The sequence below is a fragment of the Hibiscus syriacus genome, unplaced genomic scaffold, assembly GCF_006381635.1.
Source record: "Hibiscus syriacus cultivar Baekdansim isolate YM2019G1 unplaced genomic scaffold, ASM638163v2 tig00013386_pilon, whole genome shotgun sequence".
Lineage (NCBI taxonomy): Eukaryota > Viridiplantae > Streptophyta > Magnoliopsida > Malvales > Malvaceae > Hibiscus > Hibiscus syriacus.
The window spans coordinates 540,645-555,079 of NW_024062302.1; the positions used below are offsets into that span (position 1 = coordinate 540,645).

Here is a 14,435-nt window from a genome sequence, read left to right on the forward strand (position 1 = left end):
AAATACCGGTATAAGTATGTATATATTCCAATATCTTATTACCTAAAAATAAACACATACTTACAACACCAGTGTAAGTATGCACATCTCCAAATATCTTGTTACCTAAAATAAACGCATACTTACATTGGTGTAAGTATGTACATCCCCCAATATCTTGGTACCTAAAAATAAACACATAATTATATTGATGTAAATATCTTTATATTTTCAAAGAAATAAATAACTAAAAATAAAGAATATATATTAAATTATTTGTGTACATAATTATATTGATGTAAATATATTTTTCTATAAACTTTCATATAAATATTTTGATTTTAATATTGAGAATCAATTTGTTAAAAAAATATATCTCAATGACAATTTGGTAAAGCATATATTTTTATTATCTTATATTTATTGAATCAAACATTATAATTTTATATTCCTGCCAAAATAACTCAAATAAGATAATAAAACATTTCCATTAATATATTAAGTAGGGTAAACTACACGGATGACTACTTAACTATTATTCCATTTTACTTTGATTATCAATGATTCGATTTAATCAATTAGATCACCAAACTATTTAAATGCTTCAATCAAACCATTAATCTAAATTAAAATAAATTAATAACGTGACAATTAAAAAAATTAGTATAATTTTATATTTTATTTTAATTAAATTAAATAAATTTAATATCTAATTAAACATGCGCTTTTCATCATATAACTAAAGAGTGCTTTATTAATTGTAATTGATTTATTTCTCATCCAAATTTACGATGATATCACACCTCATTAATGAAAATTAATTGAAGATGTAGCCGACTAGATTCGAACTTACTTGCGTATTGAAGGAGAGAGAGACATCCCTACGCCACTCTACAACTCTTGCTATAAATTATAACAAATTTTATATAACCTATACTTGTTGAGGACAGAAACAAAGAAAATATTTCAATCGAGGGAATTGATCCTGGAACTTCTAGTAAAAATGAAGCACCTTATGCACCAAGCCAAATAATATAACTGAAAAATATTATACAATATTATTTATATATCTTTTTATTTTAATGTAAAAATATATTTTTTATTTATCGCCACTTAAAATTAAAAATATTTTAAAATATGTGTGTGTATATATAATGTACATAAAATATGCAGAAATATAAAATGATATTGTTGAGTGATGTATTAGAGTTGAATTAAGCAAGGTTTTTTTAATGAAGCAATGATTACCTCCCCTAAAAGCAAGGCAAACCCTACAGGAATCCTGCAAATTAAACAAGAAGAAAGAAAAACCATGTCATAAAGGCCATGCTCTCACTCACCACCTTCCACCGAAAAGTGAGAAGCTCACTCGAACACGTTCTTGACTTTCGATTAAGCATTATTATAAGCACTCATTAAAAGCACATAATATTATTTTCAAAGATTTATCATCAAATGCCCTTTAATCCGGACGAGTTCATGTTACTTTTACCTCACTCCTGCCTCAGGAGAATATGAAACCATAGAACTGACAAAGAGAAGCATCTGGGGCTGCTAAAATGCTGTACTAAAAAACAACTTGGTGGGGGCTGAAATCTGGGATTTTTGTCTGGTTTGTTTGTGAGAAGAAAATGGGTGTTGTTACTGTTGCTGAACTGAAGCCGAGTATGTCTGGAAAGAGGTCTTTTCGTCAAAATTCCAGCAGTATCAGGCATGCCACAGAATGGTAACTTTCTTCTTTCTTGCTGTTTGTGACTCTAAATAGCTCTGTTTTCAGACCTACATAACAAGATAATCGTGGTTTATTTCTATTCTGGACAATATATAACATAAAATGTGAGCCCTAATTCTTACCCAGATCTTTGAAACAACACTCAAGCTATAATTATAATAGGTTGAGTGAGATGTCCATTGAATGTAACCCAACTTTTAACCAACCCAGTGGGGGCGAATTTATGGGTTAAAGCATTGGAATGCGGGTTTACGACAGAAGGAACAATTTGCTATCTAAATTATTGGCTCTAACAAGCATGTAGAAATGAATTCATCTCTGTTTTTTCCTTTACCAGTTAGGATTCTGTCACTATGCAGCTGAATTTAATATAGTTTCTATCTTGCAGGCCTATTTCTGATGTTTCGAGTGATCTTATCGTCGAGGTCGGAGCATCAAGCTTTGCACTTCACAAGGTAATCGGTTTCGGCATCTTTTAGCGGCAAATGTTTAGTTATCACGGTGCCTATAAGAACACTCACAAGTTGCAACATCATACAGATTTAATAGTGAAAATGGAACTATGAAGCATATAGGCCTACAAACTGGTTGCACCATTATAATAGAAGCTTTACTCATGCAGTTGCAAATTTTCTTTTCAGTTCCCCCTCGTTTCTCGGAGTGGAAGAATCGGGAAGGCGTTGATTGACGCAAAGGATGGGAGGATTTCGCGCTTGAATCTCAATTCTATTCCAGGTGGAGCAGAGGCATTTGAGCTAGCTGCCAAGTTCTGCTATGGGATAAATGTTGAGATCACATTATCAAATGTTGCAATGTTACAATGTGCATCACATTTCCTGGAAATGACAGAAGAGGTTGCAGAGAAGAACCTGGAAGTTCGCACTGAAGCTTATCTGAAGGACATGGTAATCCCGAACATATCGAGCTCGATATCGGTTCTTCACCGTTGTAAAAGTCTCTTGCCTGTATCCGAAGAGATCGGCCTTGTTAACAGGCTTATCAGTGCAATTGCCAATAACGCCTGCAAAGAACAGCTCACTTCTGGCTTAATGAAACTTGATCACAATTTTCCATCGAAAGCTATGCAGAACATGGCACCAGAAACGCCATCGGATTGGTGGGGAAGGTCTCTGGTGGTTCTCAGTCTAGATTTCTTCCAACGAGTGTTATTAGCAGTGAAGTCAAAGGGTCTAAACCATGATCTGATCATAAAAATTTTGATAAATTATGCTCGGGATTCAGTTCAAGATTTGGTTGTCAGGGACCCTCACTTGGTAAAAGGAATCCTGTTGGATTTCGAGCTGCAAAAGAAACAAAGGGCAATCGTCGAAGTCATTGTTAGCTTGCTACCAACTCAATCAAGGAGGAGTCTTGTTCCCACTGCATTTCTCTCTAGTTTGTTGAAAACTGCAATAGCCTCATCAGCATCCACTTCTTGCAAATCTGATTTAGAGAGGCGGATCGGTCTGCAACTCGACCAGGCAATTCTCGAAGACATCCTAATACCGGCCAATATGCACGGAAACAATCATACGGCCGCCTATGATACAGAGTTGATCCTAAGGATCTTCTCCATCTTTTTGAACTTGGATGATGATGATGAGGAGGAGGATAATCCCTTGAGAGATGAAAGTGACATGGCATATGATTTTGACAGCCAAAGATCTCCCAAACAAAGTTCAATCCTCAAAGTATCCAAGTTATTCGACACTTATCTCGCAGAAGTCGCACTAGACCCAAACTTATTGCCATCAAAATTCATAGCACTTGCAGAGTCGCTTCCAGACCATGCTCGTGTTGTTAGCGATGGATTATACAACGCCGTCGATATATTCCTAAAAGTGAGGTTCTCACAATAAAGCACTAAGTAGTTCCATTTTCATAATTTCATTTGCGGGCTCTTAGAATGGTTTTCTGCTTAATTCCATTTACAGGTTCATCCAAACATAAAGGATTCCGAACGCTATAGACTATGCAAAACCATAGACTGTCAGAAACTATCTCAAGAAGCCTGTAGCCATGCGGCGCAGAACGAAAGGTTACCGGTGCAAATGGCTGTCCAAGTGTTATATTTCGAACAAATCAGGCTTCGGAATGCAATGAGTGGAGGCGGCCACAATCAGTTCTTCTTCGGATCTACCAATGGTCATTTCCCTCAACGTTCGAGCAGCGGTGTAGGAAGCGGAGCCATCTCGCCGAGAGACAACTATGCATCGGTGAGACGAGAGAACCGAGAGCTGAAACTCGAAGTCACGAGAATGAGAATGCGGCTAACCGACCTGGAAAAAGATCACGTGTCGATGAAACAAGAGTTTGTTAGACCCCATCCCGCTAACAAGCTACTCAAATCACTCACCAAGAAGCTAAGAAAGCTTCATTCCTTGTTCAGGATCAACAATCTGAAGCCTGCTGGGAGTAAAGCGAATTCGGAATCTCGATTCTCGTCCCGTAGGCGACGGCGTTACTCAGAATCATGACTATTGGAAAAGGTACGGATAACTGACAGAGTATACAGAAATTATGTGCAGTGTGAGATTTGAGTGATAGATTCTGGGGTTGATTTGTTCATTGAAATCATTTCCATGACATTTTGAAAACAGTCTCCAGGGAATGTGAAGCACACAGTAAAAATATTTTCTTCAACGGCCAGCTATTTGGCGAATGTGCGACTACAAGAGTAGAAAGGTAAACGAACTGAAAGTTGAGTGAATTCTTGACCAACCGTTTGACGAAAAGTTTAATAAATAAACAAACATTTGTGAATGTTCTGTAATCCGTTCGTCTATGTTCGTTCATTTATGTTTGTTAGTTTATGTTCGTTTATGTTCTCGAGACACGTTTGAAATATTAAGACTTAATAAATTTTAACCTTAAACCCATTAATATTTTCATACTCAATTAATTTAAACTCAAATACAAAAAATACTCAAATCAATTAAAGAAAATATAAATCCTAAAATTATTTGGAAAGAAAAAAACTCCTCAAATATAAACTCAATTAATTTTATGTTCGTTCATTTATATTCGTTCGTTTGTGTTCGTTTACGTTTATTCATTTGTGTTCATTTACGTTCGTTTATTTGTGTTCATTTATCATTTTAATGAACGAACACGAACAAACTAAATTTCTTAATGAACGAACATGAAAAATAAATTTTATTTATTTAGTTATTTGTATTCATTCATTTATTTAATTAAAGTTAAACGAACGAACATGAACATATCATCGTTCGTATTCGTTCTGTTCATTTACGAGACTAAATATGTTTATGAGTGAAAGTACGCGGTCAGCTTGTTAAGCCATCAAAATGTTTCATCCCATGTACGATTTTTTTTTGCACCATGTGATTAATTTTCCTAGGATGTATGATTAAATTTCATGTAAATTAACACATTTTCTCTATTGTTTTTTACCAATCTTTTCATTTCTTTTTTTAAAGTCGGATTTGACGACGTCTTGATTAATCAAGATACACTTATTTTGTATTTTTGTTGGTCTTCACTATGAATCTTTAATTTTGTCGTGATCTTTCAATAGTTTACTGTCTTTTTATAATTCGTTTACTGATATAATAAGATCTATTTTTATTTTATCTTTGTTCGAATTATTTATCGTAATTTTAACCTTTTCTTATATGAACTTAATAAGATCTCGAGTAGCCCAAAAGGGACAGAGACGATAGGCACGGGCTTGAAGCAAAGCATGGTGAACCAATGGGTTAGCACTCTAGTCTAGATGATACAGCTACAATGAAAATAGATTCCGATGCAAATGAAGACAAACCCTTGACATATATCATTAAATGATTAGTCGATTTACTGCAGAGAGAATGTATGTGCAATAAAAAGTAATGCAACGATAGAAATCGTTAAGTGGCAAATCAATCGGTGTTTAGGGTTCTCTTATGCTAAAAGCTTAGCACTCCAAAATTACTAAAAAAAATTAGGTTTAAGGAATTTTGTCCATGTAATATATCCAATTTATTATTTTCACCTTTATGGTTTTTTCCTCAATTTAGTCTTTGGAGTTGTTTAGTAATATATCTTAGGCCTCGAAGTTCGTTGATCATTTTGACTAACAAAACCGTGAATCTTATGCATCTATAAATTAAGGGATTAGGCTAAAATATTTACTAAACACAATAATTAAAAAAAATCTTCAAATTTTTATTATTTATTTTAATGAAATTAAGAGATTAATTATGTCAAATTTTTAGGGATTTTTTTCTAACCGTTGTATTTAATAAATATTTTATTATTCTTTTAATAAATGTCACGTCGTCATCATCAAGGCACGTTAGTAATATTATCTTATGTGGAAATTGCTGACGTCGATAAGCACAAAAGATTAACAATTCTATTTGTCAAAATAGACTTTGAGGGCTAAAATGATGCACCTAAATAATTTTTAAGACTAAATTGATGTGAAAAAATCCTAAGGATAAAAATGGTAAATTGAATCTACTAAATCGACAAAAGTAGCTCTTAAGCCAAAAAAAAAATAAAGTTAATTTATTCAAAACAATATGATGTTATAGGTATAACAATCTGAGACGATACAACAAAATAATAATTAAAAATAAATAAATAAATTACATTAATTTGTAACAAGGTGTCATGTCACCTTCAACGCATGCAATACCAAATAATTGATATGTAGCAACAAAACCAAGAAACATATTCGTAAATTCTTTCCATGGTGATTCAACAAATTGCGGCAAAAGACGATCAACACCTCGGTAGGATCTCGTCGTAAAATTCGTGTACATGAAATAAGAATAAAAAAACGATTAATAATATAGAAAAATATTCTATTTAATAATCAAAAGGAGTATAGAATCAACGATTGGAATCGAGTTGAGGCCTGCAACTACGCAGTTTCCTTAAGATAAATTTTCGGTCACTTCTTGATGCTTGAGATCTTTGGTTGTCTGTCTCTCAGGATACAATAACGAGATGATCAGCGCATAGTAACACACTGCTGAGATCATGAACTATTCCTTGTTTTTGTCTATTACCAAAAACTAGAGAAAATGGTTCATTGATTTGGTTTTTGAGTTGTTTTTTGAATTGTCTTTAACCTAGTAGGTTAACACGACATTTATATAGAGTTCACATTTTGAATAATTGGAAAATTTTGACCTAATGAAACATTAATGAGAATCAAACAATTAAGCAATTTCTAAAATTATTGTTTTGATTAAAAGAACCTTTTAATATTTATTCTTTTAATTCCAAAACAAATTTTGAAAAAGATATTTCTATTTGAGGAAAATATCTCACATTTGGGTTAAAATATCCGTAAGTCCACAAAGAGTTAGACTGGTTTAGACATTCACGTTACTCACATCGTGTATGTCTGCACATTTACAAACCAGTAATTAGTTTCACATTTTCCTTAACAACGTTTAGATCAATTTCTCATTCAAATCTCTAAAATTATCAAATTTTTTCCAACATATGACAAATTGCTCTTCCTTGTTTGCCCTTCTCCTTATCCAAGCTTGAGATAAATTATTCTTCAGACCAAGATATGAAAAGGAAAAAAAAGAATTCATCTCACACGATCCTCTCCATTAATTTTTGGACACAGAGATAGGGGACTCTAAATGTGGTATTAATCTTTTATCCGATCACGTGTTATTCCATGTTTTTCTCACTTCAATCTCTAATCTGATTTCATGAAGTCCTACAGGTGTCTATCCAAGAAGCCAAGCCATTGTCCTGGTTTGTCAATTCGATCGACGTGTCACGCGGAACAACATGTATTTATCTTTCCTGAATCTTTTGGTTTGGGGAGTTATGCACCTTTTACCCGACTCAAATCTAACCGATTTTTTGTGATAAAATTCGAATCTAACCCAAGTCAACCTAAAATAATATGTTTATTAAAATATTATTTTTAATCAATAAAAATAGGGATTTAATTGAAAGAAAATAATATATAGAGAGATATTATTGTAATTATCCCTAAATATATAAGGTAAAATTATATTTTTTAGATCTATTCTGATCGGATATTTTTCACCCTAAATCTGACCCAACCCTAACTTAACCTTAAAAAACCCAGCTGACTTATATATTACTATTTTGTGGATGAAAAATATCCGCTGACCCTAAATATATAGGCATTTTGATCTAGATGTTAACCTGCTGACTCTGATAGGATAAAATTTTATCTCAAAATCTCAAACGATTATCATATCTCAACCAAATGTTAATATCCAACCGAGAATGTTATCAATTTTTTAACAAAAAATGACGAGGTTAGAACATATGAATAGTCAGATGATTATTTTATAACTTTTAATTGTTTGGGGACTAAACAAAAACGTCCTATAGTTGGGGGGTCATTTTTGTACTTTACTCTTTAATTTATTGTTTGTAATTGATAAGATTAGATCGGCAAATCTTTACTTAAACATAAGAACCGAACTGTATCGCAACGTTGGAAACGTAGCTCACGCATTACTTGATTCCACGAACAAACTTTAATGCCAACACCAAGGTTCAAGCCACTAAATGCCATGCAGTTGCAGATATACCTTTATTTAGCATAGACAAGGGATAACACTATATATGACCCTGGTCAGCCCCGAAAATAGTGTACAAGGATATGCTCTGCAAAAATATCATTGTATATACCCAAAGAGAAATACAGAGAAAGCCGCATCAATTATTTTTTGTTTACAGAAAGTTAGGCATGTGTGCATGGTGGTAGCGTCTGTCAAATCCATATGGCTCCGGCCCTTATGAGTAATGGGATAAGCTGGTTCTTCACTTGCAGGGTCATGATCATTTGGTTAGGACCTCCAATGAGTTGCTGCCCTATGAAAACTGCCGGCACACTCGACCAGCATCCCATCTGCTGCAGTGCCCTTTCAACTTGTTGCCCATCTTGGAAATCGTCGAGCTCGTAAACCATCGGATTCGCCCCGAACCCACTGATCAGAGTCTTGATGGTATGGCTCATGCAGCATGTTGTCCGGCTGAAGATCACCACTGGCATGTCCGCAATCATCCTTGTAACCACTTCCATTGTTTGATGCTGCTGGGAAAAGAAAGTAGTTTTAAATGCTAGAAAAAAGAAAGAGAGAAGTTAATGATTTTGAGTAAAATGAAATTGTAAAAGAAAAAAGAGGTGACCGCAAAAAGACTGTTAGCAGTAACAATTAAAGAAAACACAAGAAGATAATGGGATATTACTGTTTTGTGGAGGAATTAATATCTTAGAATCGATTTTGTCCTAATTGATACAATTAATCTCGGAGATGTTAGGACATTAATCTCGTATCGAAAAGGAATAAAAAAATCTAAAATTTAAAAGTCATGACGTTGAACATCATATCATATCATACATGTCTTTTGGAAAGATGATAACGTTTCATGTGAACCATCACAAAAGTAACACTACAATGAATTACTCTCTGCATTCCTTTTCCATTGGTTGGACTTGGCCTTATCATTCTTCCTCCACAACTTCCCACTATCATTATCATTCGAAGACTTTTCACTGTCACTCGAAAAGCTTGTTTTGCCATCACTCAACTGCTTCTCATCGTCCCCCGCCATTGCCCTTTCCTCGAGGTTTGAAAGACTTGTTTTTACCAATTTCAGTTAACGACTTGGAAATATCTATAACTTTTGAAAGACTCTCGATCATTCCTTGTTACAACTCTTGTTTGGCCCATGGCCTCGGTCAATCTAAGAAGATAAAAGAGTGCATCTCCTTCGCTCATATACGAGACATATAGTATCAACTCATTATAATTCCTGCGCATACCCTCAAACGGTTCCATCGTGTTTTAGATGTCTCAACTTAGATTCTTCGCCATACTCAAGATAAAATTGTTTATTAAATTCGATTTAAAACTCTCCCTATGTATCAATACAAGTGTCTCCATAAAATTCAATCAAAACAGCTAACAAATTTCAATTCATTCAAAAAATAATCTAGTTTCGTTAATTATTTTTATAAATATTTTAATTTATTTAATAATTAAATATCTTAAAACTTTAATTAATTTGATTTTAATAATCGAACCAATCATTTTATGCTCAAAGAAACGAAAATGTAAAACGTAGGATAAACGTTTTTTGTTTTGCATTGATAAGTGATTTTGACTTCAAAAGTACCTTTTAAACGTAATGCTAAATAAAATCTATATGAAAGTTTAAAATTTATATATTTACATTAGATTTAAATATTATTATCTAAATTTAAATTAATCAACTTATTCATTAGATATATGTTAAATATTCACGTTTGATAAAATAAAAAAAAGATTTGGCTGCTGTGCAAACAATTGATTTCGCGAAGGAGATGGGTTTCGAAAGGATCATCGTTGAAGGGGATAGTAAATCAGTCATTGAACGCATCCTCTCTCCGGCGATTGATCTCTCGGTGATCAATGCGTTGACATGCGAAGTGAAAAGGAGAGCTTTAGACTTCCATACATGTGAGTTTCATTATGTACAAGGCGGAAAAACATGGTGGCTCACCTGGTGGCTACTGATCGGAGTTGGGATGGTTTGGACGGGTACTGGGTGGAAGAGATTCCAGGAGCAGCTGAAGCTCATGCGACCAAACAGAGAAGATGGATGGCTCCGTCTTAGGGGGCGGCCGTTTTTTGCAAATGTTCGATTCTGTGATTTTTTCTTTCCTCTGCTGAAGCGTTTCAAAGGTTTTCAGTTGAAGAGCCGAGGAATTCGAAGGGCCAGCATTTCATTCATTTGAGTTTTCTTTTGTTCTTCTCTTAAATGGTCATGGCTATACTCACCAAGATCTTTTGAAGAGGAAGGCTGGTTAACAATTGTGAAACGTAGGCGGCTCTTAAAGTATATGAGTAACTTCGTCGTAGAGTTTTTGTTACTCGTAATTCGAGGATAATATTACTATATATATAATCATATTAAAAATTAAAATATATTAGAATAGAATTTACTCAAAATTTATGTAGTGTGAGATTAGAACTTGAAATCTTATTTAAATCATGTGGATAAACCAAATCCTAATGAATATATATGTTGAAGTTTTAATTTTAAAAAGGAATGTTAGTGATGAAAATCTGTTGTAGGAATAGATGGAGGGATGGGTGTATGATTTTAGGTTAGAGATGAACTTATAAAATTTAAGAGACGAAAATGTATTATCAATTAAAAATACATGAAAATTTAAAAATTTTAGAAAAGGACCGCCCGACAACTCCTCGGTCCATCCCGGGTTGGATGGATGCCTAGTGCAAGAATAGGAGCTTGAAGTGGGCGAGGAGACCGTGTCACGTGCAGTCTGAAACTCGAGGATTCCTGGTAAAAGCTAAAGAGACGACGTAGAATAAACGGTGGAAGAAGATGCACCTACTCATACTGCACTACTCTTTAAAGCCAAAATGGAGATTCGGATGGTCATGTAGGGGCCAAGTAGGTAGCTTAGATTGTCTTGTATTTTGTTCTCTTTGCCTTTTTCATTCCAAGTGTTGCTATAGTATTTGGCCTTTGCTATCTTTGCAGACAATTCTACTTATCCCTCCAATTTATTAGGCATGGATAAGCCTCAAAATATTCTCCCCTCCCCACTCACAACTGGCAAAATAGACCAGGTGATCAGGTAGAGCGATTCCTCCTTTAAAATTTTTGAATTTTTATATATTCTTTTTGATAATTTCTTTTCGTTCTCCTAAAATTTTATAACCCCGTCTCTCTAACGCAAAATTTTGTGTTCGTTCCTAAATACCATTCCGTTAAATTTTAGATGTGTTCACGCATAGAGAGAGATGTATGACTATGAGCCATCACTTTTGTGATGAAGCATGGGTATTTGCTACTTTGTTCATGACATTTTGCTTTCGTCAAATCCCTTGTCCTCTTCAAATCTTTCTGTTTTTACGCACACACGGATACATATTTTTATATAACATGAATTTTGAAACGAGGATCGAAGGGGACCGATGCATGAAAGTGGCAACGAATTGGATACTCTTATCTATCCCACATCAGCAAAAACCAATTTCGCCACGATAAGCTACCAAAAAAAGGTACCATGAAACTCAAAAGGATGGCAGTTCAAAAATCTGTCATGCTCTTGTTAGTTCATCAATGGCCATAATCCACGAAAGCAAGACTACTTTGCAGGGGAATGACATTTTGATGGTGGGATAAGAATCAAGAATCGACACAAAATTTAATATTAGGGGTTAAATTTATAAAATTTTAGGGATGGAAATAAATCATCGATAGAAGATATAAAAAATTATCTAAATTATACGATAATTTAAAATTTTCTTTGGACTACTGCCCCGGCCCCGGCCCCTTATCCAACCCTGGTAAGAACCTTTTTCTCAGTTATCATCTGCATTATCGTCGTGCTCATTAAACAAATTGTAGATAAAATCAATTATATCTCAGACTCAAGAGGAAAAAGTAGTTATTTCCATTCCAGATTATTGGCATTCTGAATTGACTAGAGTGAGAAAAACAATCAATCTACTAATATATTATCATTTGATACGATTAAAGTGTCATTATTCTTGTCTCCCTCGTTGCATTTAGAATCATTTTTGTAATATTCATTACTCTTGATATTGCTACTCAACAGTGCCAAAAAAGATTAGTTTATTGATTATATATATATTCCAAACACAATTTAGACGTACTGACAATCTGGGAAATTTGATTTATTTAGCAATATGATTACTGATTTCAACATGTTTGTATAACACGTACAGTGCCGTCACTGTCATATAAAATCTTATTTATTAAGGAACTTCCTTCCTTTTTATGCTACTTTTACTTTGATTTTTTATTTTGTTTGCATTAAACAATTAATGGAACATCCAACTTTCTCTCCCCGCGCCTTATAAATACGAGCTGATGCAATCTCAAACTCCACCAGAGCTAAGTCTGCTCACTTATTTGCCCGTTCCATCTTTTTTCAGTAGTCAGCTTCTTTTGCTGCTTATTAGCTGCATTAATCTTCTTGTGGTAATGGACAAGGTAAGAGATTTGGCATCGAAGAAGGCAGCTGTGATCTTCACAAAGAGCTCATGTTACATGTGTTATAGCATCAAGACACTATTTTATGAGCTCGGTGCTAGCCCGGCCATCCATGAGCTCGACCACGATCCTAATGGTCGAGACATGGAGCGGGCTCTACGAGGACTAGGGTGCGATCCCTCCGTCCCGGCGGTGTTCATTGGTGGAAGATTCGTAGGCTCAGCAAAAGATGTCATATCCCTTCATGTAGACGGGTCACTGAAACAAATGCTCAAAGATGCAAAGGCCATCTGGTTCTAGCAATAACCATGTATAAATAAAATAAAAAGGAAACAACTTAATTTCCCATTTCGTTGGCAGTTAACCATTCATCTTTGCATCCCGAGAATAGATCGATATGAACCATGCAATATCTGGTTCTAGCAATAACCACGCACTCGAGAATAGATCGACTGATCGAATTGATCAAGCTGGATAAATGAAAATATGAAATTCTACTATTAGTTAATTATTTCACTGATTGTTCTTGTCTGAAATTTAAAATTTCTTCCATCATCAATAAATCGACTAATAAAATTAAGTACAACCAAATTTGTTCCATTTGCAAATGCCAAGATTTGAATCCTAACCTTAATTAAGGAATTTAATGTCTCATCCTAATAGGCCAACTGATTGTTGGTGATAAATTTTATGTTATTAATATATGTATGTCTATCCTAAGAAAATATTTCTGGATCTGATATGAAAACATACAAGGAAACAAAGACTGATGATAAGCAATAGAGAATGTGACTTTGTAGGATTCTTTCCTATCGGAAACAGACATAAATGCATGGCCTTAAATAAAACGTAGGCTCGATCCCACTCAAGAATAGAATAAAGTTTTCACGAAGCAGAAATGCGTTTAACTGTTGTTGTTTCTGGTAATGAAGAATCATATTGGTCCATTTAAAAAATTATGCCTTCTGTCATGATTCATGAATTTGACTATACTTGCAAAAGCAACATCATGCTGATGAAACTTTTGAGGGTATTACAGAATTTTCTGTGCTTTTTTATTTGAAGGTGTGAACTAATTTTTAAGGAGTTTACATCAAAGTTGTTAGTTCCTCACTTTCTGGCTCTGTTTCTTCATTGACTGCACATATGACCTACGGTCAAGACGTCAGTTATCTGTTAGAAAGCTTAGTTAATTATTTTATATCAAATTATGTGTATATGTTTTGCAAAAAAAATTATTTGCATGTGTCCATATTTTCTTTTTGATTAATCTGAGGTAAGTATAAGACAGTATTTGTTTAAAGATAACTTTCAACAATTTGACATTGAATACTCACACCTCTTGCATTCTTGGTGTTCGAACCCATATCCAAGTTCCCAATTTTTTGAGAATTAGAGACATTTTCGTGATGTGAATGTGTGACGTAGTACATCGGTTTTTGAGATTTCTCAATACCTTCTATGGTTCTGAGATATGTGAATGTTATGATGATATTCAATTTTTTGACCGGGGTGACATTGATTTGGTTATGAAAAACTACATATCGTATTTTAAGATGTTGGCTCAACATTGAGGATATCTACTAGAGAAAGAAAATCAAAAATGGTTGATGATTATATTATGTATTTACAAAAGCTTGAGTATTATATTAGTTGAGAAAGATCATGAGTCTTTTTCACAAGTAAAGAGTTACAAAGAGTAAGAATTGTGATACAATAATAGGAAAGAAGA

General features: G+C 34.1%; 3 protein-coding genes across 4 annotated transcripts; 2 read left to right on the plus strand and 1 right to left on the minus strand.

Moving 5' to 3' along the window:
* Positions 1–1,452: 1,452 nt before the first annotated feature.
* Positions 1,453–4,353, plus strand: LOC120206224 (BTB/POZ domain-containing protein At1g03010-like). 2 transcript variants are annotated; one of them, XM_039205941.1, is made up of 5 exons: positions 1,453–1,503; positions 1,543–1,705; positions 2,100–2,166; positions 2,353–3,552; positions 3,646–4,352. In XM_039205941.1, exons 2-5 carry the CDS (start codon positions 1,611–1,613, stop codon positions 4,186–4,188), a joined length of 1,905 nt encoding a protein of 634 aa, XP_039061872.1. In that variant the 5' UTR covers positions 1,453–1,503; positions 1,543–1,610; the 3' UTR covers positions 4,189–4,352. The 2 variants fall into 2 exon arrangements, with proteins under 2 accessions (XP_039061872.1, XP_039061873.1); XM_039205942.1 differs by lacking the exons at positions 1,453–1,503; positions 1,543–1,705 and adding an exon at positions 1,971–2,011 and having other exon boundaries at positions 3,646–4,353.
* Positions 4,354–8,321: 3,968 nt separating this feature from the next.
* Positions 8,322–8,782, minus strand: LOC120206181 (monothiol glutaredoxin-S6-like). Its single transcript, XM_039205901.1, has one exon. It carries the CDS (start codon positions 8,748–8,750, stop codon positions 8,439–8,441), a length of 312 nt encoding a protein of 103 aa, XP_039061832.1. The 5' UTR covers positions 8,751–8,782; the 3' UTR covers positions 8,322–8,438.
* Positions 8,783–12,650: 3,868 nt separating this feature from the next.
* LOC120206180 (glutaredoxin-C11-like) lies at positions 12,651–13,055 on the plus strand. Its single transcript, XM_039205900.1, has one exon. The coding sequence runs from the start codon at positions 12,695–12,697 to the stop codon at positions 13,001–13,003; it is 309 nt and encodes a 102-aa protein (XP_039061831.1). The 5' UTR covers positions 12,651–12,694; the 3' UTR covers positions 13,004–13,055.
* The last annotated feature ends 1,380 nt before the right edge of the window (positions 13,056–14,435 follow it).